General features: G+C 38.3%; 3 protein-coding genes across 10 annotated transcripts in view; 1 reads left to right on the plus strand and 2 right to left on the minus strand.

Moving 5' to 3' along the window:
- Window positions 1–1062: 1062 nt before the first annotated feature.
- Cenb1a (Centaurin beta 1A) lies at window positions 1063–9811 on the minus strand. 3 transcript variants are annotated; one of them, XM_076428699.1, is made up of 12 exons: window positions 9549–9811; window positions 9318–9375; window positions 8933–8991; window positions 7818–7991; window positions 7083–7727; window positions 6867–7010; window positions 6678–6784; window positions 5641–5824; window positions 4687–5569; window positions 4292–4391; window positions 4091–4211; window positions 1063–4006 (listed from the first exon to the last, which is right to left on the minus strand). In XM_076428699.1, exons 1-12 carry the CDS (start codon window positions 9599–9601, stop codon window positions 3838–3840), a joined length of 2697 nt encoding a protein of 898 aa, XP_076284814.1. In that variant the 5' UTR covers window positions 9602–9811; the 3' UTR covers window positions 1063–3837. The 3 variants fall into 3 exon arrangements, with proteins under 3 accessions (XP_076284814.1, XP_076284813.1, XP_076284815.1); XM_076428698.1 differs by having other exon boundaries at window positions 6678–6787; XM_076428700.1 differs by lacking the exon at window positions 9549–9811 and having other exon boundaries at window positions 6678–6787; window positions 7818–7866.
- Window positions 9812–9998: 187 nt separating this feature from the next.
- Csn7 (COP9 signalosome subunit 7) lies at window positions 9999–13540 on the plus strand. 6 transcript variants are annotated; one of them, XM_076428711.1, is made up of 4 exons: window positions 9999–10363; window positions 10683–11343; window positions 11415–11586; window positions 13335–13540. In XM_076428711.1, exons 2-4 carry the CDS (start codon window positions 10690–10692, stop codon window positions 13382–13384), a joined length of 876 nt encoding a protein of 291 aa, XP_076284826.1. In that variant the 5' UTR covers window positions 9999–10363; window positions 10683–10689; the 3' UTR covers window positions 13385–13540. The 6 variants fall into 6 exon arrangements, with proteins under 6 accessions (XP_076284826.1, XP_076284827.1, XP_076284829.1 ...); XM_076428712.1 differs by having other exon boundaries at window positions 9999–10301; window positions 11415–11571; XM_076428714.1 differs by lacking the exon at window positions 13335–13540 and adding an exon at window positions 11897–13313 and having other exon boundaries at window positions 9999–10301.
- Window positions 13541–15244: 1704 nt separating this feature from the next.
- The window catches only part of LOC143211224 (uncharacterized), a 392388-nt gene continuing 380303 nt past the window's right edge, over window positions 15245–27329 (minus strand). Inside the window, exons 8-16 of the mRNA XM_076428690.1 lie at window positions 27176–27282; window positions 26188–26337; window positions 25913–26046; window positions 23912–24070; window positions 23072–23238; window positions 21209–21585; window positions 19940–20091; window positions 19650–19857; window positions 15245–18118 (exon numbers count right to left, since the gene is read on the minus strand). Of these exons, the coding sequence (XP_076284805.1) occupies window positions 17871–18118; window positions 19650–19857; window positions 19940–20091; window positions 21209–21585; window positions 23072–23238; window positions 23912–24070; window positions 25913–26046; window positions 26188–26337; window positions 27176–27282 (1702 nt within the window). The 3' untranslated portion in view covers window positions 15245–17870. The remainder of the gene's footprint in view (window positions 18119–19649; window positions 19858–19939; window positions 20092–21208; window positions 21586–23071; window positions 23239–23911; window positions 24071–25912; window positions 26047–26187; window positions 26338–27175; window positions 27283–27329) is intronic.

Genomic DNA, 27329 nt, shown 5'->3' on the forward strand with positions numbered 1-27329 from the left:
TTTAACAACGCCCATATGTTATTCTCGATTTATGAAAATTTTTGAAAATAGAAAGAAAGTTTTACATGGCTCCTGTGTCTTGCAATTGATAAAGACAATTTTTATTTTGCATAAAGATCCGCGGTCTAATAATTGTAATTAGCATCGAACGTCGTTTCTTTTCTGTAATTATACTTTCCATAAAGAATTTGTTTCGTTGACGCTACTATTTCTTTTTATATTTTAATTAATGCAATTAATACAACCAAAGCATAATATTAATCGAAATTAATTATTATGGAAATGTCGGTTATTTCTCGATTTATTTTTGCTTCCAATATTGTTAATTTACAAATAGCTCCGAATAGAAAAAATGAGTATTGTAGGATTTTATTGGTGGAACATTATTAGAGCGTCCAGAAAAGCATTTTATTGTGCTAGTGCGGATGTTTATGATTGTGTCGACGTGAAAAATCTGTTTCTCGCGTCATCCATGTATCTGGCAGCTTACTTCGGTCGTAAACAAATGCTAGTAAGACAACGAGTATGTAACACTCTCGTAGAAAGATAGAAAAATCTGTGATAAATTAGCCCGGATAGTTGTCCCTGTGCGTACGTGTATGTATAGAAGTAAACTGATAACTGCAGCGATAGGGTATTGACCCGTTTGGATTAATTTACGCAACCGAGCAAGAGTAACGCGTAAATTGTGCGTATGCATATGCGTTCCCTCAGATAATTTATCGATCTACGGTTCATGAATTGCGCCGTATTTCCATCGTTCTCACGACAAATAATTCGTTGCGCAAGTCCCTTGTCGAGCCGACGGATCGACGTGTCCACCATCTTCGACCAGTGAACCAGGCGATTTCAGATTGTCCTATCAGTGCTCCCCTAACATAAAAAAATAGTAGGTTCCAAATGAGTAATAAGAATTTTAAATACCGTAATTTTTATTTTAATTATTGGTACACTGTTACTGCAATTAAAATGTAGAATTACAATAAACCATGTTTATTTTATTAGAGAATGTTTAATTTAGTAATTAAATTTTGAAAGTAGACTTACATTGAATTACATTTGGTGTCATTAAAGTTTGTCTACAATTTTCCTGATATTTTGTTTTCGAGCATCGATGTAAATTTTAGTGAAACAATAGTAGATATTGTTTAGAATTGGTTTAGACTGGGACAGTATGAATGCAGTTTAGTAAAATGGTGGATAAATGAACAGAATACGGTTCGCTTGCATAATTCTTGCTTTATGAAGTCTGTTTACAGTATTGTACATTATTCGTTCACATTTTCAATGTAATGGATCGTAACAGTGAAACAATAGCACTCGTCCAAGTGGTGTACACGCAAATCAGGAATATCGTAACAATGTTTCATAAGTAGACAGTATCGTTGATTCTCATCGGGATCAATCGAATTTCGTGTAGAAAATATTGCTCATCGGAAAATCATCGAATAGAAGAGATTTTACAAGAGCGAACTATATTCGTGGAAGACGCTTCTCGCTCGAATCGAAAAGCTTTGCTTAGTGTATTATCTCCCTGTTCGAATTTTTTTCCTGTCCGTTTTGCGTAAAAAACATGTAGAAAAATAAGGACTAAATATAAGTACAAATATAAAGCATCGATTCTTTAAAAATTCGTCCCTCAACTGGAGAAAAAAGATTTGTAACAGTCCTGGGATTATTACCAAACACCATGGTTCTTCTAAAGTTATTGCAAAATTACGAATCTCTATGAACAAAATAACATATACTACGAAATATTGTATTAAAACTGAAAAACAGTTTGTCGCAATCTGTCTGCGACAACGAGTATCTGATATTTATTGTGTAGTCACGTTGTGATCTCGTTCACGAAAGAAACGGATTTTTATCAAATCGAATACCAGATTCGATAAGAATACGGCAATATATCGAACAATAAAAAATATATTCAATCGTATGTAGAAGTGCCAATGATTCGATTTTGTACGCTGTTTCGCAACTATTGATAAAGCCTCTACTTAACAATCTATTTTTTTTCCCGTCGATTTCGAACTTTTCCTTTCGCTATGCATCAAAAGTCATGCATTACATTACGACTTTTAGCAATACTGTTAAAACAATGTATAATATTACAGTGGAAGTAAATGGTACATAACTTATTCGTTGTCATGAAAAAAATATAGCGATGTGCATATCACAAAACTGGTAATTATCATCCAAAATTCATGTTTAATCTCATCATTATAGTATTATTCACTCATTGATTCATTGCCCTCCAAAATAAAAAATATGTTTCACGTAACGATCACAATGAAACGAATCAATGTTTGTTCACAGAAGTTCTGTCTCGTAATTTGCACACCGTTACACGTCTACGTAATAAATCAAAAATTTTGATCGATTAAAAACTCGCGAATAGAAAGATTCTTATACACTCCATTAAATTATGCGCTGTTGTGGACCCGGAACTGTCCACGGAAATAAAGTATTTGCTCAAGTATACAACATCGAATAGTAATCAGATCTCTAAGTTTGTATGTACAAACGTTTCACATTTTTGGCAACAAATTCTATATTAATCAGTAACTACTTACAGAATCGTCTTTAATCTATTTTGGTAATTCAATGGGTTCTGCGTTATAGCTATTTAGAAATGTAACGTCTAGATCAACTACATAAACTCTATGTATCAATAATATCATAGTTCGATACTAACTACACAATATCGTGTGGCTACAATTATTGGATTGTTGCACGTAAAATACTCTTTCTCTTAAATCAGCTGGTAAACACACATTAAAAATTTATCATACACGATCACATTGATTTTTCCTACTTCTTCGTAATGTATTACTAGTAGGCCATTTAAAATTCTACGCTTGTGCGACTAATTTGATTATTTTTCCTATCGAGATTTTCCATACTGAAAACGAAGTCGACGTTCTACGGAATTTGCGTTTTGCACATTCAGATTTGGCGGTAAATGCATAAACATCTGCTGCAGTCTATTACAGTGCAGAAGCTTCACGTGCACCAACCCAATGGAAAATAATAAAACTGAAACAATTACTTTTAGTGCCAGCCGTATATACACTACTGGATAATATTAAGTATATAAAAAACAGATATACGTATAAAATTGTTGTTCTTCCAAAGACATCTTGCTAGACCATACTATCATGTTGAAAACGTGTCGGTTAAATAGTAAAACTTCTCGTATTAACAGAGTTAACGCTACTTTGTCACGTTCTTCTCGTATCACATAAACGTTGTACAAGTACCCGCTAATAATAGTCTACGTTCTTTCGCACGTGCAAAACTTTCAGAGTCTCAAAATTCCGTTGTATCGTGGAAGGGATATTTCTTTTAAATATAAAATCTCGCGTCTCGTTTTATTTCCTGCAAAGGGGGGAGTAGAGAGTGGGGAGGAAGGAAGAGACATCCTCGATCTGAACAGTTTATCACTGGATAGTATTATACCATGAGTAAGCAAAATATAATTTACATATTCCCTTGTGTTTTCGGCAAAGAATCTTGAAAGTCTCTTGGTTCGTTCGAATGTAAATAGAAAAAGGGAAATCAATGAGATATAAAATTACATTTTTGTCGCGCGGAGATCGATTAGTGCAGAGAGACTTTCTGTTTCAATGATCCTCAGTTCTCTATCTCGCATTCTCTCGATTACTATACCGTGGAACTTCACAGTCCCCGTATTCCTGTATGCTCACCTCGTTAATCAACTTTGTTACCCTGCAAGGAACTGAAAGACGACATTCTCGATGCGCTCCTCTCCTTCTTCTCTTTGCGTTGTAGCAAGCTTTTTACATTCTGCAAATAAGACTTGCATGTTCTTAAACCTCATTCGGGTGGCTGCGCCGCGTGATTACTTTCATTTCGTCGTTGTAATCGTTCGGGGTGAGAGCATGCCAATTGGCTGAAATCGCGAACTACGTCGTTGAACGTCTCGTCACCGCTGATACCGATCTCCGAATTTTTCATCTCCTCGTTCAGGAGACCGAGACGTAATCTGAAATCGAAAATCAATTTCGTAACGAAGTTCAATCACTCCTACATTTTTACTATGAGCATTTAAACAATCTGTAATACGTACAGAGTAACAATGTCTGCGTTAGCTTCTTTCACAGCTAGTGACAGAGGTTTCACACCACTTTCATCTTCGATGTGCTGGTTTGCACGATGTTTCAGTAGTAAACAGACTTGGGCAGTATGACCTAAAATAGCAGCGCAAAAATACATTAATTTAGTACAAAGACGAATGATGTATGCTTTGTAATTTGATTGTTTTACATACCTAACTCAGTGGCCAAATATAGTGCAGTTTTCCCGTCGGTATCTTGGCAATTTATGCGAGCACCATTAAGAATGAGATATTCGCAAGACATCACAGATCCCTAAAACCAAACACAAATATAACTGTGTATAAAAAACTGATCGAAGACAGCTGAAAATTCATTTATTTCTTCAATCCTATATCTGTGGTTGTCAGGAAGAACGCCGCATGTCACATACTCTCACTTTCGAGATATTGCCGATAAATTTCATTATAATTTTGAGCCTTTCAAATTTATCTTCATGACTTTTTTCTGGTAAAGACGTAAATCTTACATTTTTTGAAATTGTGATATGCAGCGTTTTTCCTGGCAACCAAAGATATAACTAGAGGAACGCGTGAGGGGCGATGCTTACGCTTATAATGGCCTGATGCAGAGCGTTGCGTCCTTTATCATTGACATTTGACCAGGACTTATCAGCACCAGTCGCAAAAGCTGCGCACATCACGGGAAGATTGTGTGCAGTTGCGGCTTTGTAGAGTAGCATGTCGGGATGCAAATTCTCGATGTCCTCTTCATCGGTGAACTCTTCGTCCTCGCCGACGGTGGAATCCTGATCCGAACTTAACTCTAAGCTATTATCGATCGATGGCTTTGGTAGATCACACCCGAACATCAGCACGTCCGACTCTATCCTCTTTGTACACTGCTTCTCAGTCCCGACATCCTTATTCTCTATGACGTCTTTGTCGTCGGAAATCTCCGCGGTTAAGGACACTTCGCTTTTCAACGATAAACTAGTCTCCGAGTTGGATATCGTATTGTCTGCTACCTCCGAGGAGTCGAGCTTAGGCTCGTTCTCGACGCTCGACTCTGTATTGCTATCGACAGTTTTCACAACGGTTTCTCTTATCTCGCTGCGGGGTCGCGCTTGTAGCTTTCCATGTAGGGTAGACTCATTCTTCAGATCTAGATTCATACTATCATCGGAGCTTAAGGAACTTCGTTCGATCTTCTTCGCCTTGTCCATGGAACTCAAGCTCTCTATCGACGTGTGCTTGCTGTCATCTGAACTCGTCGAGTGCTGGCCTTCTTTCACCGAAGACAGCGTTGTTGTCTTCTCCACACTGCCAATCTTGTCGCAGCTTCGCGGCCTGCGACGCAGTTTGCGGACGCTCCATTTCCTAAAGTGCATCTTGTCCTGAGTCGTATTCAGTCCGGATGAAATCATGTTGCTGAACGGCTTCACGAATTTACGGTCCACGTACTTCGCTCTTATCCACGCTTCACGAATGTTGCTGTTGACAGAAAACAGATCCGAATTTAGATTTACAACTTCTCTAATGTTGATCACACTTACTATACATACCCAGCACACTTTGGTGTGGCTCTAACCATGTCGGGAGGAATTGGCAGAGCTTCGTAGATATTGTTTACTACAGTGTTCCCGAGCTCTGCCATCACTTTTAACACTTCCGGCACCCAATCGTCTAGCGTGAGGGAACGCACTTTGCTGTAGTGGACACCTAAACTTCTGTGCACTCCGGAGCACTCTGAAAAAATTAAGGAATACTTTAATAGTGATAGTCACCCTAGGTGATCTACTTCATTAAAAGCAGAGTGACTCACTTAATACGTGACGATATGTATTAGGTCGTTGCATATGAAATGTCCGATTTTTAACAGTAACGTTAGACAACCGCAACTATTTCTTATTGATCAAAGAATCACACGTTTTTTGATTGTACTACGGTAGAAATTGAATGTTTTGGTCACATGCTTCATTTACAAGATTGTCATCTCTATTTTGTAGTTCTTTTTACTATCAACGAATAGTGCGTTGATTAGTAGACTGCGGATCTTTATGCAAAATAGAAATTGCTTGCACCAATTGCAATTGACTGGAGCCTTATATAAACAGTCTATTCTTACTTTAATAATTTTAACAAGCTGAGAAAAATAGATCAGCACTCTTAAATCATTCTAACCTTTTACTGTTTTAAATTGCACCCACTCATTTTTCCCATAAATGCATAAAATCCGTAGTCTATTGATTAGTCACCAATTATCACATAATGCTATCGTCAATATGTTGTTTTCCCATACATACAAAAAGAACAATCGCACCGATTGAGGTTGAAATCAAATCTATTTAAAAGGAAATTTATATGTATAAATTAAAATTGAAGGGATCGTAAGCTTTGTACCTCGAAGTAATAGTACTTCTTGATCAAAACGTATTGCAACATTTGCATTCTAAAGTCGGACATTTCATATGCAACAACCTAATAAATTTCTTGTATCAAGGAGGGAGACAGTAAATTGCTAGTCATCGTCAGTAATTTACGCGTAATTTGAGAACGTCACGGTGACTCCTGCATTTGAAGCATAGTAAAATTGACTCACCTATGCACAATGTGATTCCAAGGTTGATACTGGCCCACCTTGGGTTAGCACCGCCACAATCACAGCAGGTATCGTTTCCAGGAATCTTCAGGATTTGTTCCCAGATCCTGCTGCGAATAATAAGCATTGTAAATTGTCTATTCTACATGTGTCCTATCGATTGCAATAGAGATGTGCAGTTTCGATTACCATGATTTAGGTTTCGACTGTCTGCTCGATCCCCTAATAGTCTGTAATTGCAATTCTCTCTGAATAGCAGCACCTATAGCTTGCTGCACGGCAGTTACCCATGCTAAATACGCTTCCTCGCTGTCCGCTTGCAAAATGTGACTTCTGCAAATTATTTTCGGTTTTAAATAGAGAAAACGTGAACGAATATATTCAAGATTATAAAAGACAAGTTACTTTGCAGGGCTCAGCACACCGAAGCAATTTCTTCTATCACAGTCTACCACCGGTTTCACAGTACAAAGACGAAGATCTTCCTCCATGACTGTATAGTCACTGTCACCAGTTCTTTTTCTGTACACGAGCTGTTGATCTTTCAAGCAGAACCATCTTCTGTTCCACGTTTTGAATGCATTGGTGGTGCGTTTGAACAGGTAGCCTTCCATTCTAGGATTGCCGGGTGCTAGAGAGGGTATTAAGTCTCTGTTCGTAACATAAATATGTCGGTTCTCCATTTCTTTCTCGAGCTTCACCGAGTCGGCTCTCATTTTAATTAAATCCTCTCCAAGATCTTTCAAAAACGGATCCAAATCTTGTGCCAGATCGCTACCTTGGTGATAGAACGTGATACAGGCGTTCATGTAATTAAGTAATGTGCCCAGTATCTCGTGCCGCCTGCGTGCCTGTATCATCGTCAACGAATGAATGTAGTCTAGAGCTGTGTGCCGGAAGCATGATCGGGTGGCTGATAAAATATTGGAAGTTTCTTCGTACTCAGCCGGTCTATTCTTTGGGACTTGCGAGTTTTTGTTTAAAGCTATGTCCAAGTCGGCAGAGATTTTCTCGAAGTAGTGGCGCGACTCTTTCACCCTTTTGATGTCACTGTTGAAATATGAAAAATATTACACGTACACCTGAATGATATGTGTAACATCTAGTTCGATTAAGGTATACATTCTGAACTGATCTTACCTTTTTATAAATGAATTAAGATCTTTAATCACAGTCCTAGATGCTTGATCTAATAAAATAGTATGAAACTTGTTCATTTCTTGTAAAGCATGGATTAATTTGTTTAGGAAGGCCATTATCTCGGAATCATCGTTAAAGTAGAGTGATAACTCCCAGAGACTATTGGAGAATTGACTACAAAAAAATATGGTTGTTAAAAATAGCATAAAAAAATTAACTGTGAATTTTATAGAGCGACCTGCATAACTCGATCGTTTCGAATATCTTTCTTATTTTTGAGGATACGAAAAAATGTCTGAGGAAAAATTCACTTGGTCTGAGGGTAAAAATATTATATCGAGGAAAAACTTTTCCTCAAGGTCGTACTTTTCAAGATTTCAAGGTCATCGATATTTTTCCGAACGTGTCCAAATAGTTTTATCGTCGTTGGGTAATAATGAAGATTACGAGCACTTCAGTGACCTATGACGTAATGACCTCTAGTATGAAAAATTCAAAAGTGCTGTTTACGAACTTTAAAATGAATTTCTTAGATTTTTCATATTTAAGGTCACACGGAGGTCACGATATTGTAGGTCATTGACTTGGTTTTGATTTTGACAATTGCATAACGATGATAAAAATATATTAATTCTATTTAAAATTCATCAATGCCCTTGAAATATACTATATTTTATATAATAATAATTTTAGTACACTTTATGGTATTATTAATTATTAAGAATGAGAGAAATATTTAAGATACTTTATTCAATAGCACCCTGTATATTCCAAGACGGTGCATATGTTTTAAAACAGTTTACAAAAAATACATGAATATTCAGAATTCATAATTAGCTAAGAAAAACTGAATGAATGTTTTCCATATTCCAAGAATTGTAAGCAGTATCACTCATCATTGTATAGAACAGAGGCCACAAGTATGAGTCACTCCTAACAGAGGCAGTAATTCATATATGTTTCCTGATTTCCTCATTGCTCAGAATCTCCCTTCCCCCATTTAATGCAGAGCAAAACCATTTGAAACAATTAACATATTTTTTCAGTTACTCAGTTCATTCAACCAAATTAATCATTTCCGTTCATTTGAAATTCCAACAACTTTTTTAGCTTACCTTTGCTGTCCTATAAAAAGTTTCCCAGTGTCAATCATTTGGCTACAATTTTTCAATACCTACGAAAAAAATGCAAAATTGACAAAAGTGACAATTTAAGCATTCAACATTTAGACAGGGTTGGACAATACTTAATAAACGATTAACGAGAAGTATTTTTAATCAGCGATTAATATTTATTATCAATAATTAAAAACCAATTTCATCGATCGATTGAATCAATCTTGATTTTCACAAATATTTCAATTTGAAACCGTGGCGATTAATTAACTGATCAAAGTAATCGTATCGATCGATTAATACCCAACCCAGCCTGCAGAGAAATGTATCGATAAATTTGATAAGCGTTGCGTAGAAAGACAGTGCAACCTGTTCGCAGCTATACCTTGTCTAGCTTTTGTTCTAGTAGATCAACGTTCGTCTCCACTTCCTCGATGCATGATCTGTAGGAAGAAAGGGTACAGGTATTAAAAACATAAAGTTCTGAGCCGTCGTTTCGTAAAGGAACGTGGTGCATTCAACAAGCTCAATCATAGTAAACAAGGTGTGCATAGCGCGACGGAATAAAACGACTGCTATACGACGTTGTTAGAGAGAGCTCGAGAGCAATTCTCACCGAAACTTTGGCGTGTCTCGCAAACATTCTTCGAACTCGATTAAAGGCTTCATCTTATACTATCCGTTTCCGCGGAATTTTCAAGCGCAATCTCGTCCGACGAACTGCAATCTTGAAATATTTCCGTTCACTATTTCCCATCAAACGGCACAATCATTTGGAAATACTATTAACATAAACCGTTCGCATTCGCGCACGAACACACATTCCCCTCTCTTCTGTCAAACAGACTCAACGGACTCAACCCATTGGATTGAAGTTGTTCCTTTTGACACGTTCAGAAACTACAGACTATACTAGAAACGAAAGTACTGTCATAATTCTTGATCGTGTAGGGTTCGCTGTTACGTAGCCTTGACCACCGACCAGATATAGTATCTCGTCGGTGCCTTGACAACGTAGAAACCGTAGAAACGTTCGAGTTTCGTCTCTAGAATGCACTGATGCATGGTGCATTCCAGTACCGGCAACATTTGCCTAACGTTGAACGAGAACTTCACAAAGAACTGCGAGGAATATTATCGATTCAGAGAAAATACATCTTCGGCTCCGAGTGTTTTCTTTCAACAATGTTCTCGCATCATGCTTTGCCGATGTACCCTGTTTTGTTCTACGAAGATCAGTAAACCGTACCCATAAGGGTATTATTCCTTTCTTGTGGCAGAACTTATACCGTTGTATTCGCATACTTGTGCACACCTGAAGGCATATTCAGTAGAAAAAGATATTTCATATTTGTAAACATCGAACGGAGTAAGTCGCAATTATATAATAACAAATTTACGAAGCGATTAGAGGTTAACGAAAATTATTCGGTGCGTTCCTATTTTGTCTAGTCATTTCTCTAACCTATCTATAGTGATTTAAAGAGAAGGATATCCCCTAGTTTCCTGCTGACTTTTTCAGTTTCTGCACGATATATGTAATATCAAAGTTCAACAACTATTTTCCAATAAATAATCAATGAATCATTAAGAAACATTAAGTCAGTCTTATCAGAGGGTACCTTCTCTCGTATGTTTGTTTCACATTTTAATACATTATTTTTATACCGTACATATTACTTTTATTATACATTTCCCTCGATAATTGCCAGCAAAGAGCCTTTTTTATTAGTTCGTCTCTATTCGATAGGATCAAAATGACTGGCGGCACAACCACTGAACCACAAAAGTCTGCTAACAACCCCTTGGAGCAGTTTGTACTGCTAGCGAAAACTGCGAAGGGGGCAGCTGCCATAGAACTAATAAAGCAAGCCGTAGAAACGCCAGGTGTTAATGTGTTCGGGGAGTTGTTAGATATGCCCAATATCAAAGAGCTAGAGACTGGGCCCTATGTTCAATACTGGAACACGTTGAACTTATTTGCTTACGGTACCTACAAAGAATACTTAGAAAACAAAGACAAGGTTCTGGAGTTAACTCCCACGCAGAAGAAAAAGCTGCAGCACTTAACTATCGTAACACTAGCCACAAAGTCCAGATGTATACCATACTCTGTGCTTCTCGAGGAGTTAGATATAAAGAATGTTAGAGACTTAGAGGATTTAATAATCGAAGCGATTTATGCGGACATCATACACGGCAAGCTAGATCAAAAGAATTCACAGTTAGAAGTAGATTATGCGGGTTTGGGACGAGACGTTAGACCAGCTGATACCAATGTAGTGGCTGAAACATTAGCTGCTTGGGGTCAGGCTTGCGACACAGTGTTGGCGTGTATTGAAGATCAAGTTACCAGAGCAAATCTGGAGAAGCAGAAAGCAACGAATCACAAAGAAAGAATACAAAGAGATGTAAGTATTTTGTGGATGGACATAGAGGAACGTGGTAGCATTTTTCTTATGGATTTGTAATTTGTTGGTAGATTGCTAATATAAAGAAGAAGATAGCACAAATCATTGCGAGCGGAGTGCAGGAGGCTGATATGCCTGGAGGTAGTTCTGGTGCAGGCGGAAGCGAATCTAGTAGAGAAGCCTTATCGATTCCTCCAGACCTAAAGAAGAAGCAAATAAAGATCAAAGGTATGAAAAGCAGTGGTAAGTACTGGAAGACATAAATTCAGTTATCTTCTGTCCCCCTGAAATGTATCCTATTGATAACAGGATACCTAGTATGCCTTATTATTCACACTCACTGATACTTAAAATCCTTGCAGTCCTAAATTAATGTAAACCGCGATTAATAATGGTTAACATAATCGAGGAGTACCACCAAAGAAACGAATCCTGCGTATACAGTTGATCTACCAGAGAATTTATAGATCACTGTTGTCTTTGTTTCATTGTTTTGTTACATGGGATCTACAAATTGTTTTTAGCATGATATTGTTTGTGTTGTGTGTTAAAGATAAATGAAGAAGGAGATGATATAGGATGATGAACCGGTGATAAGAGTATACATGTTGATGATTTTGAAAGGCAAAATGGTGGGAAAAATGTAGAATAAAATTTTTTATTGGAGACCTCGTTCTTCGTGTGTTGCTTTTGACCAATCACGAAATCCAAGCACAGAGTCTCGTAAAAAATCTTTATTCTTCTTTCTTACCTTCCTTTCATTGTTAGGAAGTTGCCAAAGAAATAAAAGAATTCGTAAGAATCCTCGGAGCTGGGTAAATTCAGTTTCGTACGAGTCTTCGCTCAAATATTCATAGGAATAGAAATTCTTCAAATACTGCCCGACTCTAATTACTGTCTAATTACTTGATAGATTAAGTTCCTAGGGAAAACAGAGTCGCAAACCTGCATTTGTCATAATATTTGATTCCCAATCGGTACCGTTGTATTAAAAGCTTTGGGAAAAAATTTCCTGGTCGTTAATTTTTTACGAGCGTACGGTCATTAGCAAGTTAGCCGAGCTTGTAAAAACTGAGAAGATCGTCGAGTAGAAATTGTTATGAACGTTCTCTTAATTATCTTCGGGACTGGAGATTTAAAATTTACTGTCAGTGGCTCGTAATTAGCTACAATCACCACGCGTGATTGATATATAAAACTATAAAACAGATAATAATACGTTTTTTTCACGACGGACGGGAGAAATATACTTTTATAAATAAACTTCCGGATTTTGCAATATTCTACGAGAGTCTATAGTCAGACCAAATATTGTGTACAGCTTGGGCGACCTGTTCACTCGAGACACCCTGTATACACATTCGGCAAATCGCACACACTCGTGTCTATTTAGAAGAGTATCGATCCTTTCTTCGTCGTTTGCGTCGAACCATTCTTTCTTCCATTCTGTTTTTCTAAAGAAACCGATATATTAAGCCGCGAGTGAGTGGGAGAACAAAATGTAACTAGTCAGATCGAGGAAAAGGATTAGAGGAAAAAAAGAAAGGAAAGGAAGGTTGTATGCTTAGGAGAGCGTGACGGTATACGAACGACGTCGTTGCTTAGCGAACGAGGAATGTCAAGTCGAACGTCACAGCGTTGTAATTGCTAATGGAATAAACAAATAATTTATTTTAGCGAGGCTTTTTCTATTCTTCCGCACCCTTGAACGCATCTCCTTGTTTCTGCGAGTAGTTTCTGTGCCACTAGGTTTATAGTCACTTTTGTTAGCACTGGACTCATGCAAGTAAATCTATTTTTATTTAAGTTATGTGAATATTTAAATTGTTTTTGTCGTTGAAGGCTCAAGTAAGAAAGAATTTAAAAAATGATATTTTGAGGTATCGAAATCATTAGGTAGATTAGATTGATCGATTGCGTGTTCCCTCAATCCCACGAATGTTTCAATGGCACGCTAATCATAAATGATATTGCCTAATCGGGATTTTCAGGATCCACTAACCCGGTAAAGCACCACGAGCTGAACGATGAGCCGAAATGAGAAGTCCACCTGCTCAGGTGAAACCTTGTGGCAAATCGGAACTTGGTCGGATCATCTCTCTGTCTCCGCCTGGCACGACAATGATGACGAGCGGCGCATCATTCTCACTGTAATTTTTTGTACTTTTTGAGAAATAAAATGCCTCCTGAAACATGTCTCACGCTTATTGTAGAACATGCACCTCGATGCGGCATGAATAAGAACGATCGAGATGATCTATAGCAGGGTATCTTTTATCCTTTGCGCAGTGGAATCATCGAGGAATCAGACTGACTAATTAAAGCGTTGGTTAACAAGTTCAGATGATTTTAATCGCTGCAATACGTTCGAATAACGAAAAACAATTTCTTTTACAGTATCCTCTCGCTGTAGTCGTGTCTGCTACTCTTTATACACTCGTTGCTGATTCCGATGATGTAACTATAAGGAGAGAATACTGTATTTTATTGTAATGTAATTTTATTTTTCTTGCAACATTGTTTAGTCGTTACTGAATTTTCTGCGAACTTCGATTGAAGATATACACAGAGTCAATCACTTGATTGGGAAAGTAAACATGAAATCAGAACGTATTGAAGGTCCAATTAGACTAAACGTACAGTTAAGTGTTTATTATACTGTAATATTTTATTGTGTTGTACAATGTAAATGAATAAAGTGTATAAACTACGAAGTCCTCTTTAGTATGTAATATTTAAACGGCGGATTATATAGCAGAATGTTTAATAGAAGTTAATGACGTTTTTTTAGTTTATGTGGACTCTGATGTCGTCTTAGCGGAGTAACTGATTTTTACAGTCTCTGAAATCCACGAAAATCCATATTTCACATAAACATCTATAGTAGTTCTTGATTTATGGGGTGTCTTGAAAGGATTTGACGAGGATCAATAATAGCACTGACTCGGTTACTCTTACAATAGATTTTATTTTTACTTTTTTTTTCATTCATTGTTGTCCCTTTTAATGAATACATTGTAATATCCACTTATACTTGTGTTCCTACCTTAGCGCTTGTACGTATTTAAAATATGCTTAGACTGTAACAGTTTTGAACGTGGTTTTTTTTAAAAGTTCTTGACATTGTCATTGCATTGCATCATTTGATTCTTTTGAATAATTTATCGGTGCGCCGGTTGCTTCTCCGCACTCTTAACACTGTCGAATGTTACGACTAAATTGGTTCCGTATGAACTAAACGTTGTTTTATCTCATTTCGTGACTCGCTGTATATTACGCAGATATATTTACAATTGCCACCTTAAATAATATTTACACATCCGGCCGTATTAGGATTATCGTTATGGAAACGGTCAATAAGTTATCTTTGCGTTGTACCGTCTGGCCAATATCATCACCGCGAAAAATCAAATTAATGGCCGCCGACCTCTATCTAAGCTTTCCATTTAGTCGTCGAAAATGTTAATCGGAACGAAAAATCAAACCTTTGAAAGCCAAACAATGGATACCGGGCTCATTTGTACCCAAAGTCTGACACGATCCCTACAAATCAGGCCTGGGCGACGCTGGCTCGCGGAACGCGGAACAGATGTTCTCTTCGGGAGGGAGAGGAGCAGCCACATCTGTTCCGCGAGTCAGCGTCGCCCAGGCCTGCCTACAAATCGAAGAATGAAAATTTTCTACACCCAAATACACAGGATGATTCTACGTCATCAAATATAATCGACATTGTTTCAGATATTTTTCTAGTCCAGACTCTAATCGAATATTCGGGAATTAATTTCAAGAAAATTGTTCAATTTCGCGAGTTGAAATTTTGTACATCGTACTCGTAGATTTTTAACATTGCTTCGGAATCATCCTGTATAGTCGCAACGACGCTAGACATTGTCTATGAATGAATAATAATCTCGAGGATATTGAACATTTTCCAGTGACTATTGCTACAAATGAAACCTCACAGTGTCTACGCGTAGGATAGACTGAGATATGTGTATCGTTTGTGCTTAATAGTCACGACTCTACGTAAGAATTTACAATTGCTCGGACACCTATGTACAACAGACGCTACAGAACGATGTCGTTCTTTCTTCGTTCTCATATAAATTTCAACTATTAAAATTAGAGCGATTATAGTTTTACGAGAAAACATTCGGAACACGCGCCGCATTTAAGTTCTACGTTTAGCAATTCCTATAGTCTGCAGAGAGGAGTCGAAAAGAAGGAGAAAAGATTCCCTAATATAGTCTACTACGATCGTGTAGTCGAAATCGTTTAAAGCGAGTTTTATAGTTAGTATCGAATACGTATATGTGTTTTTAAACTTTCCTCTTGAAGTGTCTTATTTTCTAGGATCTCGTAATTATATATTTACAGAGATATATATAGTCATATGTACAGAAAAAATCTCGTTAAATAGGATTATCGTTTTGTCTCACTTTTCTTCTTTTTTTTTTTACAAAAATTACAGATATCGGTGAATCGCCTCGTTTTGATTTTTCTTTTTGTTCATATCATTCGGCGCATTTATTCGCATTTGGCAACGATCTGGCTAACTTTCAATGTTCTTGTTTCGCTTCTCCCTTTCGTATTCTCGTTCGTATATCTTTACAACATACAACCACTCCGACTATTTTATTTACAGTATCGTCTCGTGTTTGTCTATTAATTAGCGAGTCGCGTAAGGATTAATGGTCAGCGTATGTACAAAAGAGATTTATACGCAATCCACGTGATTAATTCCACGTATTATGCTATGATCACAGAGGAAACCAGAGCAGTTCTTAACATGCGAGTTAATGTAATTAATTAAAGTCGATGGTTATGCGTCACCTTTGGCGAACGGTGCGTGTTGTCCGATACTTAGCGACATTATGGTCTCGTGTGTTTATTGGTTTCGACCGGGATTAATCGCGAACATTGCTATTGCGGTGGCCAATTTATGGTTGTTCGGCTAAATAACAATTCACTTGAACGAGGAACACAACGAAATGCTTTATTGTTCGCCTGAACACAGATCAAAATTGTACGATACGTCTGGATCTCTTCTCGCATGGTGGAACACGTGTCAGAAACCATATTAACGAAATATAGAACGAAAATATACATATACAATGACACATATATCATAAATATAAACAAACTTTTACTTTCATTTTTATTTTATTAAAATAAAAATAGGCCGAATTAAACAGAAGACAGCAGATTAAATTGAACGCGTTGAAAAGACCATGTAAAAGTTCTGTAAAAACAAACCCGTGTAAAAAGAGAACCAGACGTTCTTAATTTTTGACAATTAAAAATGTGTTTACAGTCGCACACGGAAGTACTTAAACGAACCACAATTTTATCTGTTTCAAAAATCTTCTTAGTGTTTGTGGTTCATTCAAATACTTTACAGAGACAGACTGTACCACCATTTATTTTTATAGTAGTCTTCCATTTGAATAAGTAGTTATCGTATACAATGATATGTCGAAAACGCCGAAATAAATGTTGAATATATCTTCGTGTTCTCTCAGAATGAAATCGATAAAATGAACGTCTATCCGATTGATATCCTTGCAGACTGGCTTGGAACACTCTGAATTCGCATGAACACCTGCAGGCTAATGAATACAGGAAGTACGAAGATTCACGTTGTAATTTCACCTTAATTAACGCAACACCTCCACCAAACTAGGCAATACATTTTATAGTACACACGACATACGATAACACAAGAGGTGTGCAAATCATTAGACTGAATATTGAATATAGTTCACAGCTCTCCAGCGTTTCACGAGAAAGTATATCAAAGTTTATTGTTTAGAATAATTTCGACAGTTCTTTGGTGCACTGATTACAAACGGTAAACTATTAGTGTTCTATCGTAAAAAAGGTGTTCTTCGTAAACAATTATCAATACCATGCATTTGTGAGCTTGTTTTCTTTTTGTAGTGGATTTCTATGGTTTCGCGATGTCGATCACAATTTTCAGAAATCTTTATTGCATTTGAACACCATGAACACCTCGCTTGCACATGGTAGCAGGATACATTTGCCATACATGTTTTCTTTCAATGTTATTCGAGTATCGTACGACAGAAAAAAAATTGTTACGATTAGACTATGGATTTTTCTGTAAAGTAAGATTTTTCTGTTTCAGGTATTTTAAGAAACGCTAGAATCCGCAGTGAATTAGGCGAGTTCCTCCTACCTTGCGCAAACATGGACCAACTGCGTGATTGCAAATAATATCGCAAACAGGGCGCAACTTCTCAAGAACAGCTCCGAACAGTTAGACCCTTGATTCACTGAACTCGAGTCTAATAATTCACAGACCTCCCCGCACACTTCCGGTAAAGCTAAAATAATGCGTTTGTGCTTCAGAGGACAATCGGAACACTTTTCCTCTCTCTCTCTCTCTCGTATCGCCGCCTCGATGTACAGTCAGTCGTATTTACAAAACATTATGTTTAAACAACTACGGGCTTCTTCGAGATTGGTTTCAGGTTCAAAATAGCGGATTCCGGGGAGGGTTGCTGCTATAAGGAGACGTCGGCTTGGCTCACCGGCCCGTTGCCTATCCTCGCGTTATTGTTTATTTGCTTCGTTGTGTTCGCGTTCTCTTTGGTCGTCGTCGTCGTCGTCGATGTGGGATTCTCCTTTGCGTCTTTGTTACCAGCCACAATTCCACTTTGTTCGAGGTCGTTGCTCGAGGTTTGCGTCAGCCGCGAGATCACCGTTGGCGCTGGTTTGCCATTTTTCTGGTCCTTCACCTCCAGCTCGTAATCTGTCAGCAAAAAATGCGTGATTGTAGAACAACAATCATCCATACTCCTGTTAATTTCTGTGTACACTGTTTCATCGATAAATGTCCCTACGACTCTCCGCGACTCTTTCTTTCCCATACGTTGTCCTTCTTCGCGCCCAAAACTTTCATCGTTCATTACACAAGTAAATATCATCGGAATTATACCATATTTCGTATCATTTTCATTAGAAAAATGCCACGAATATGTTGGTGCAAGTCCCACAGAAAAGTAATGAAAAATAAAGGACAGATTTTGCACTCAAAACACCCATTTTAGTAAAAACGGCATATAGCACAAAAAGTAGAAATCTCAAGCTTTAGAATGGTCGTTTTTTCATCGGATAAATTTAATTCAATTAGATTGAACACTTTGTTTCCTCGCAGATTAAACTCTCGTCTAAGAAGATTAAAATCAAGAGCTTCGGTCAGCGAACGAGTCACTTGATAAATCGCGAAGGCCACGGATTAGTTAATTTAAAATAGTCTCTAGCAAGGAGGAAGCTCTTTGCCGCGGACGTTTCGCCGTCGGCGATCTTTTGTGTATCAGCCGCTCACAAGTCGTCCTCTCCTCTCTCTGGATTTTTTTTATCGAAAAGCTTAATTAAAAATTGTAGTTGCCAGCCGCATAAAGCGGAGAGCTCGAAACAGGCTGGATAGAAAAACGGCCGGGAAAGCACGGTGCCAGTAGCGTTTTCTTCGCGGAGCTCGTTAGTCGCGTTAAACGCTGTTAACGAATATTGTTAAAATAGAAACGACCCGCGCGGTTGTTGTAGATGTACACTTCTTTTCCTCTGTACCGTCCGGAACCGAGCTCTGGCCGCGGAAATATTTAAACCGCGGTCGCTTTAAAATAAAACCCGCCGCGATTTTAAACGTTTCGGGCAAGGGGAAGTTACGATCCCCGCCGGTATTATATTATTTTTCTATTATTTTATCCGTTGCTCGTATTACCGCGGTTTTAAAGCTTTAATACCGAAAAATATAATTGCCCGGCTAGCCACGATATTTACGATCTCGGAAGATTAAAGATATTAAGGCAGCGTTTCATAACGCGATTCGTATAATCCTTTTTTCTCCAACTTTTTAATAAAATCGGGCAAGTTATACCGTTTCAACCCTGCTGCCCCACAGTCTCTCGTGATTATGGTATTATTTCCAGCGTACGCGTTCACGCTACCGTGCTGTGGAATTAGCGCGAGTGTAATATTTCTTTAACATTCGGATTTCGTAGAATTACTACGAAATTAGTACTAATCGAACAGCTAGCGTTTAAAATTTTTTCGAAAAATTACGGGAATGCATTTATGGAGATTTAAATCGACTTAAGGTATGAAAAATATTGTTTTTCAGTGATTGATTGATGAGATCCATCCAGAAATGATAAAAATCCGGAATGCACGGAGATGCGGAAAGAAAATGAAACGAAATGCTTGGTTCGAATCACGCATTGGCAGACAATAATGCAGTCGCATCAGAGAACAATTTCCAGTGTCAGCCGATAGTCACTTACATTCGCTCTGCGTCCAGCAGTCAATGGTGCTGATAACGTGCTTCTTGACAGCTTTATTCTGATCGCACGTGGCACCTGTCAGCGTCACGGGCGCTATCATGCTCGAGACATTTGTCGCCGTCACCGCCGAGCTTTTGGTCGTGCTGTATCTGGTCGGCATCATGCTCTGGCGAACGTTCCTCTCCGGTCGGATCAGGATAATGTACAACTGTCCGAACAAAAAGAGAGAAAAGTGGATCTCGTTTTACAAAAGGTTCCAGCAACCGTAGATTGAATTCTAGTGAAATTACCTTCGGACTGAACAGACACGCTATAGTCACAGACGCTGACAGGCTGATAGTCACTGACATCGAGGTGATCCTGAGGGCGACGTTGCTGCCCGTGCCGAAATACAGGGGCACGAACGCCAACCATATCACGCAGGTGGTATACATTGTGAAACCTAAACGGAAAATTTAGCGTTCCAAACATTTTGATATAATTCTGTCTATTCGAGCATGTCACGATAAAAATTCATTTCTAAGCTTGGTCAAGAATTAGTGTCACTCGTATACAGGGTGGACCACCTAAATATCTCCTCCAATTATATGGGTACAAAAAATATTTTGTGTACTATTTGAATAGTTTGAAAGGTGGTCGTATTTAGGTGGACCACCCATTACGTATAGACAGCAGATCTTTACGGAAAATAAAAATTTTCTACCTGAATTGCAACGAACTGGAATAAAATTGATAGAAAATAATACAAAAATATTTTCAAATTCTCTTCTAATGTTTTTGCTGTCTTAAATCACAGCTCATTTTTGTCATGAATGTATGAAATAACGTATTAACTACGGAAAGAAATTTTTGTTGGCCACCAGTTTGTTAAAACTGATGCAGAACATTCTTATTTTGCAGAGAGGTGTCCGCAGTCTATTGATCACTCCCGGTATGACACGTGGGGAGGAAGAAGAATATGGAGAACGTTTGAAGACTCGGCGAAAGAGGAAAAATTGGAAAGGAAATGAGAAAGAAGACGAAATTACGGGAGAATGAAGAAGGAAAATGGAATTGATGGAATTCTCGACAGGACGAGAAAGGGTTCAGGTCGAGAAAGAATACGGGAATATTCCCGTCGAGGAAATTCTGCTGTTGATTATTTTTTCGAGGGCTCTGCATAAATTATGCTCCTGTTAGAGAGATGGTAGTAAGAATTGTTTATTACGACTGATGGTGTAAAGTGAACGGAGATGAAAGAACAAGGCTCATCTTGTGGTACTAACGATTCAAAATTATGGAGCATTAGCAGGAGTCTTATATTGTTGTTTAAAGAATGTCAAACATTTGTAAGTATCATTTTCGAAGCAGTGAAAATGAGAAGTAAATAATCGAATTAATTTAGTGTGTTCACGATTTCAGGAAAAGAAATTCTTAATTGTGTACAATGGCGATCAAGCTTGAAGCTTGAGGTACCTGAAGAGCTGAGTAATTGAGAAGCCTGGATAGTTCAGAACAAAAGCAGGGAACATTCAGCAAGAGTGAACTTCAAAGAAAGAACAATAGATTGTCAGACTCACCGATATGTTTGCTCTCATTGAAAGCCTCCGGTATCTTCCTAGTTAGAACCGCGTACACCGTGCAGACGACGATCAGCATGATGGGATAAGCGAAGGCAATCATGTAGCTGGCATCCACGTAACTGTTGCAGACGAGCAGGTTGTCTTCCCTGGTCGGGTAATGATGCATCGCCTTCGCCGGATCGATTATAATCCAAACTCCATTAATTAAGATCTGCACGAAGACCAAACCGGAGCAGATGATCAGCTGCGATCGCGGTGATATGAACGATGGCCTCTTGGCGCTGTGTTTGCTCGCGTTGAAGATCCTCGATATTCGATTTGTCTTCGTTAGGAGGGCTGCGTACACCACGGTGAAACAGAAACCGGCGGCGAATCTGTCGAATAACGTGATGAGTGGTCTAGGGGACAAGGGTTCACCTTAGGGGAAGTGTACGTTTTTTTGTGAAATATTAAGATTTATCGGAACCCCGAGAATCATCCGATCTGGATCCCTGCTAGACGATAAATCTGCCGCAAGTTTTTATTACTGATAAAAACGAATCTTTATGGTGGGGGGCATGGAAGTTCGGTCGGGGTCCATTAAATCTCGAAAGAATGTCAGGCAGCGTCGTGTGGTAAAGTGAAAGAAGAGACTCTCTACTTAGAAACGTTCGTATAACTTAATGACGTATTTACAACACTCTTAACAAAAACGTGAACTCTGTTATAAGGCGCCACTTTCTAAATGTTTCGAAATTTTTAAGGAACTATGTTTACTTTTTAAATTTAACTTGTGCCGTGTCTTAAGTCGTACCCATATGAGATTCCCAAGTCGTACTACCTCGTCAGTCGAAATAACGTCAACGCAGAATAAAGAAAACATAAAAAATACGGCAAATAAAAGAAACGCAGTAATTAATAGAAAGGAATTGGCATTAAAAATTAAAAAGAAGAAAAGCGATTGATTTTGTTTTATTTGTGGAGAATTAAAATGCTGAAATGCAAATCATGGATGCACGATGTATGCGCTGGAGTTGACAAAAGAAGAAAAAAATTTGTATGTGATGTTTGTACTAACTGAATACCTTTGTGTCATGTAAACAGATTAATGAAAAATACGTTTTAATTATTATTGTTGCTTAATTGAGTTCTTAGGTACGACTTAGGAAACCGGTTCCTTTAGTCGTATCGATGTAAGTTTTCAAAGATTTAGTTTATTTTACGCGAAAGCATATAGATTTTCTAATTTCGTTATAATAAATAACAATATTAACACAAGTTTTGAATAATACATTTGATTTCTATGTATTTGATAAATCCTACGTTTTATACGATTTTTTTCTTAAGGGGTACGACTTCAGCAACCTTACCCTAATTGCAAATTCCCTTTTAGCTTCGATTCAAAACGGCGATTCAAGCCTCGTTCCAATGGATCCCGCGGTGTCGGGCAACGGATTGAATATTATCGAGGCAGCCTCGGGGACTCGGGGAAAAAGTTCCGATTGTGAATATGTTAATGTTAATAATAATTCCGACTGTATCCTCCGCGGCACCGTAGCCCAGGGACGTTTAAGAGACCGGGGGGGGGGGGGCAGGTGCAACTTCAGTCCTAATGGATTCCGTGCTCCACTTTATATTCTTCTTCTGATTCCCCATAATTGAATCTCTCGTAATTCACTTCCCGATGAAATTTCGTCTCTCGACTTTATCAGCTTTACCTCGATCGATCATGTATTGCATTCCGAGTTAATATCCCTCGGCACCGGGGCGCGTTCCGTTTCCGCGAGGGAATTGGATTTTTCAAACTATCCGGGGACCGATCCCCGGCCAAAGAAAAATCGCCTTGGAAACTGGACACCGCCGCGCCCTTTAACTTCTTACCTTTGGATACCGCAAACGATGTCCGTCGGTCTCAGAACCAGCGCGAACGTAACGAGATAGCAGAGCAGGATGCCGCACAAGAGGACGTAGGATAGTTCACGACCCGAGGCGCGGACCACTGGAGTGTCGTTGTGCTTCAGGAACACGCCACAGACGCAGAATGTTATCTGGTGGAGTGTTAATTTTTTAAATCAAACTCGAGGATAAACTCTTTCAGGATAACTATTGAACCCTCTGCATTAGGATTTTGCACACGTATTTACTGGCATCTGACGTAAACGTGTGATTTTTTTGAAGTATAAATAATCAAAATTACGTGAATTATATATATTTTTGTGTAAAATATGTGTCATGGGTAGACTGCGGATCTTTATGCAAAATAAAAAATGTTTGCATTTATTGCAAGACACAGGAATGAAAAAAAATTTCTTTCTTCTTTTAATTATCTGATTCAGCTGAAACCAATACACTGATGTCTTTAAATCTTTTTAACATGTCCACTGCTCTAAATTGTGCTGACCCATTTTTGTCATAAATGCACGAAATCCGCAGTCTAGTCACGGAATATATGATTTCAGGCTTTCTACAGATCGAAACAAGAAAATGAAGTTCTTTATTAAGCAGTACGTGGTCGCGGTCTGGGCCGGAAGGAACGAAAAATCTGAATTATTTAAATATTTTTGGACGTTTTTTCAAGAAGTTACAACGATTTGGACATGGCTGGATAGTTCCAGTGTTAAACGTGAGATGAAATGAGTGGTTGCTTCTTCGAGGTCCATTTAAAATTGACGTCGGTTACTGTGATTGTCCTCAGTATCCGTGGAAGCATAGTGTATTTACCAGAATCCCAGAGGCGGAGAAGGACATAGCGCCAATCGCCCATCCGCTCTCAGGTCTCAGGAACTCCTCAGGGATGTCCCGGCAAGTGGAATGCGTCTCGTCGGGCACAGTGCCTTGACGACACGGGATGCACTGTGTCTCGTCCTTGGGGTGTCGTATCTGTTTAACGAACAATCAAATTTGATCGGTACCACGACCGCTGTACCTCACTTTGCTTGTCCCGCAGGGCAAAAACGTTCAAAGAGGAAATTTGTTTCGGAAATCCGCCGTCGCGGATCAAAGCCACTTCCGTTCCCTCGGACAAGACGTTCTCGGTGCAGGTATGCTCAGTCGGAAAGTATAAAAAGGAGGACAAAGGATGCTGGAAAGCTCCGGTGTATAGATATCGAAAGATGAAACGAAAATTGCCTTTTCCTTGCGATCTTCCTGCGATTCAGTTTTCTTGAAAGGATGCACAGCGGGAGATTGGAGAAGAGAACTTGAGGTATCTCGCAGAAATTTCCGATAGCTTAAATTTATCATATTATTCTTGTTTAATATGTTCACCGTTTTTCTAATTACAGTATTCGCTGTGATCTTCTGTCTAATTTTTTAAAGAATTCTTCAGCCAAGACTTCAACGATTCCTATGAAATGTCCGATTTTAGAATGCGACTCTTATGAAACGTTTCGATCAAGAAATTCTGTTGCAGTCTATAGGTTTATTATTATTATTAGGTTGTAAAGAAAGAAATGCAGGATTTTTGTTCCTTTGTTTTAATTGCAATTTTATACCAATAGATATTTACCTTAATTTAATGAGTTATATGTCATTTTAAAGCTTGTTTCACGCTCTATTAAATTTGCTTTTGATATTTAATTTTATTCAAATTTTTATTAAATTATTTGGCTTTTATTCCAGGATGTCAAAACACGATTTTCGCATTACTTTTTTCTATGAGTTCAGACTAGGCCGAAGTGCCGCTCGAGCGACTCGGAATATCAACGAAGTATGGGGCGAAGGAATTAAGTGTCAACGAATGCACGGCTTTATATTTTTAAATAATATTAAATTCTCTGTAAAATATTAATTTTAATATTATACTATTCCCCTCAATAATATTCAAATCAATTCTCATAATAATTCAATGTTACTATTAAACAATATTAAATTTTATATAAAATTAATTTTCATATTGTTGTATTTTTATTAAAACAATCTTAAAAATTGTTTTTTATGTGAGTTATAACACTTTAAAAACATATGTTTAAGTCCTGTGTGTGTGTATTTCTTTCTTTACAACCTAATATATAAAATTTTGAGGTACAAAGTTAATCCTTAACACTAAATGTTCCACGACCGGTTCTGGTTTTTTAATTTCACCATTAATGAAGTTATAAAGATGCTTTCATAAGAAATGATTTAATAAATATCTTTATTATATGTAGAGCACATATTATAATAAGAACCTTTAATTTAGATGTATAATTTTACTTTTAAAACAAGTTTATTTCAACGTCAACCAACGCGACGTGTATTCCTTTTATAGATCTGGAAAAATCACTTTTATGTGATTTTTGGTCATAATTTGGTGATAAATTAACTTACTAGTCGTTGATGGTAAAAAAGAATTATAAAGTCAAGATAATAATCTTGTAAATGGAAAACGTGAATGACCATAATATATCTTATTTTCACCGTGATACAATCGGGAAACATGAAATTTGTAGATAGAATACATTGTTTAATGTCATTGCTAAAGATCGAACATTTCATACGCAACAAACTAATATTAACTTTCTCGCATAATGCGACTTCACCCCCGTTTCCCATATCTCCGCACGTGCGAGGGATACTTTTGTGATCTCCTTCCTGTTGACACATCCCGTCTATTGTGCGGACTCGATTCATCATAACAGCCTCACCCCTCTGTCTCTCGAGTGACATCCGAATGATTTTTCACGGGCGCTCGATGGTCGGGTGAGAAATATTTCGGGTAAGTTAAGTGGAACGATCACGAACCTGATATTGGGTACAGTTGAAGCAGTGCCAGCAGCATCTCTCGCCCTCCACGTACTTCTTTGCCTGGCCGACTTCGCAGGGTAGCGAGCACACGCTTTCGGGTGGCAGAGGGTGTCCAAGTTTAAATTGGATTTCTGCAAGGAATATTCAAGTAGCTGGCAAACAGGGACTGCGAATTCGATTCCGGCGGGCCGAACGAGGAACTGGTCGAAGAAGAAACGAGAAAAAAAAAGAAGAAGAAGAGACAGGACAGATGATTGCTAGCCAACGCTCACCGGAACGGTTTAGCCGTAGCTCGCCCTCGACGTACTCGCCGACACGGACCCATTTGTATTTGCCCGGCTCGGTCTGTTTGAAGTGGATGATGTTGTATCGGGCGGGCCCGTCCCCGTTCTTGTCGAATTTGAACTTGTCCCCGCTCAGACCTTGAAGCAAAGCTTGAAATGCACACCGAGGACACGCGGGACTCCTCCATCATCTTTAACACTTCGCGGTCTTCTTTGTTTCCGGAGACCGTTCCGGACCGGACTCGGATTAAATTGGAAAGTGTCCAAGAATAAATGAAGTGGGTATTGGATTGTCAGAAGGTCCGCAGCTTTTTCATGGTCGATCGCAGGGTTTGAGACCCTCGCGATCAAGGCGAAATGTCTTGTAGATCGTAATTACGAAGGACTTTATGCATTTATGACAAAAATAGTAGAAACATTAAAAACAATTTCAGAATATATTATAGTCCAGTCAACGAAAAGTTGTAGAGGGAAATGGAAGGAACACAATTTTAATTTTGGGTCTTTGTTTGGACTAGTTTCGGTTTTTCGCTTATATCTTGGAAACTATGCGTCCTACCGATAAGACTATGCTATACAAAATTAAAGCTGACAAAATGTGTCATAAGATTGATTCGATTCAGTTTTTCGCTATGTCGCATAGTTTCCGAGATATCCATGCTCAAAGTTCACTAATTGTGCTGAAGAGTTAGCTAGTCAAGTTCTTTTTCGTAATTAGTGAACTTTGGGCGCAGATATCTCGAAAACTATGCGAGATAGCGAAAAACTGAATGCAGTCAATCTTCAGACACACATTCAGAGAAATTTTGTACTATTTTTCAGAGGAACATTAACAAATTGCTGGAAGAAATACAGTAAATGGGTACCCGATTGACTACACAAGGTTTATGTGTGTGCCATTATGAAAATTCAAAATCAATTATTTTGTTGGGACTACATCGAAAATATTTTTCTGTTTCAGCTCAGAATGCATCACCTTCGAAATCCACTTTTTGAAGATACTTCAGCAGCTCGGTTCCTTTGGTCGGCTTCATGGCATCGCATAATCCTGGCTTCCCATTGCAAAGATGCTTGTGCATGTCTCTGAAAGCGAAAAGAAGATTAGTGTGCTTACCATGCTCCCCTGTTTT

This window comes from Lasioglossum baleicum, chromosome 8, assembly GCF_051020765.1.
Source record: "Lasioglossum baleicum chromosome 8, iyLasBale1, whole genome shotgun sequence".
Classification (NCBI taxonomy): domain Eukaryota; kingdom Metazoa; phylum Arthropoda; class Insecta; order Hymenoptera; family Halictidae; genus Lasioglossum; species Lasioglossum baleicum.

Bases quoted from the DNA above. Each gene is read 5' to 3' on its own strand.
- Cenb1a (XM_076428698.1), bottom strand. From the start codon at position 9,601: ATGAAGCCTTTAATCGAGTTCGAAGAATGTTTGCGAGACACGCCAAAG. The intron at 7,992-8,932 runs GTAAGCTAAAAA...ATTTTTTTGTAG, and splicing joins CTTTTTATAGGACAGCAAAG to TCAATTCTCCAATAGTCTCT. The intron at 7,011-7,082 runs GTAACTTGTCTT...AATAATTTGCAG, and splicing joins GGTGTGCTGAGCCCTGCAAA to AAGTCACATTTTGCAAGCGG.
- Csn7 (XM_076428711.1), top strand. From the start codon at position 10,690: ATGACTGGCGGCACAACCACTGAACCACAAAAGTCTGCTAACAACCCC. The intron at 11,344-11,414 runs GTAAGTATTTTG...ATTTGTTGGTAG, and splicing joins AAGAAAGAATACAAAGAGAT to ATTGCTAATATAAAGAAGAA. The intron at 11,587-13,334 runs GTAAGTACTGGA...CGGGATTTTCAG, and splicing joins CAAAGGTATGAAAAGCAGTG to GATCCACTAACCCGGTAAAG.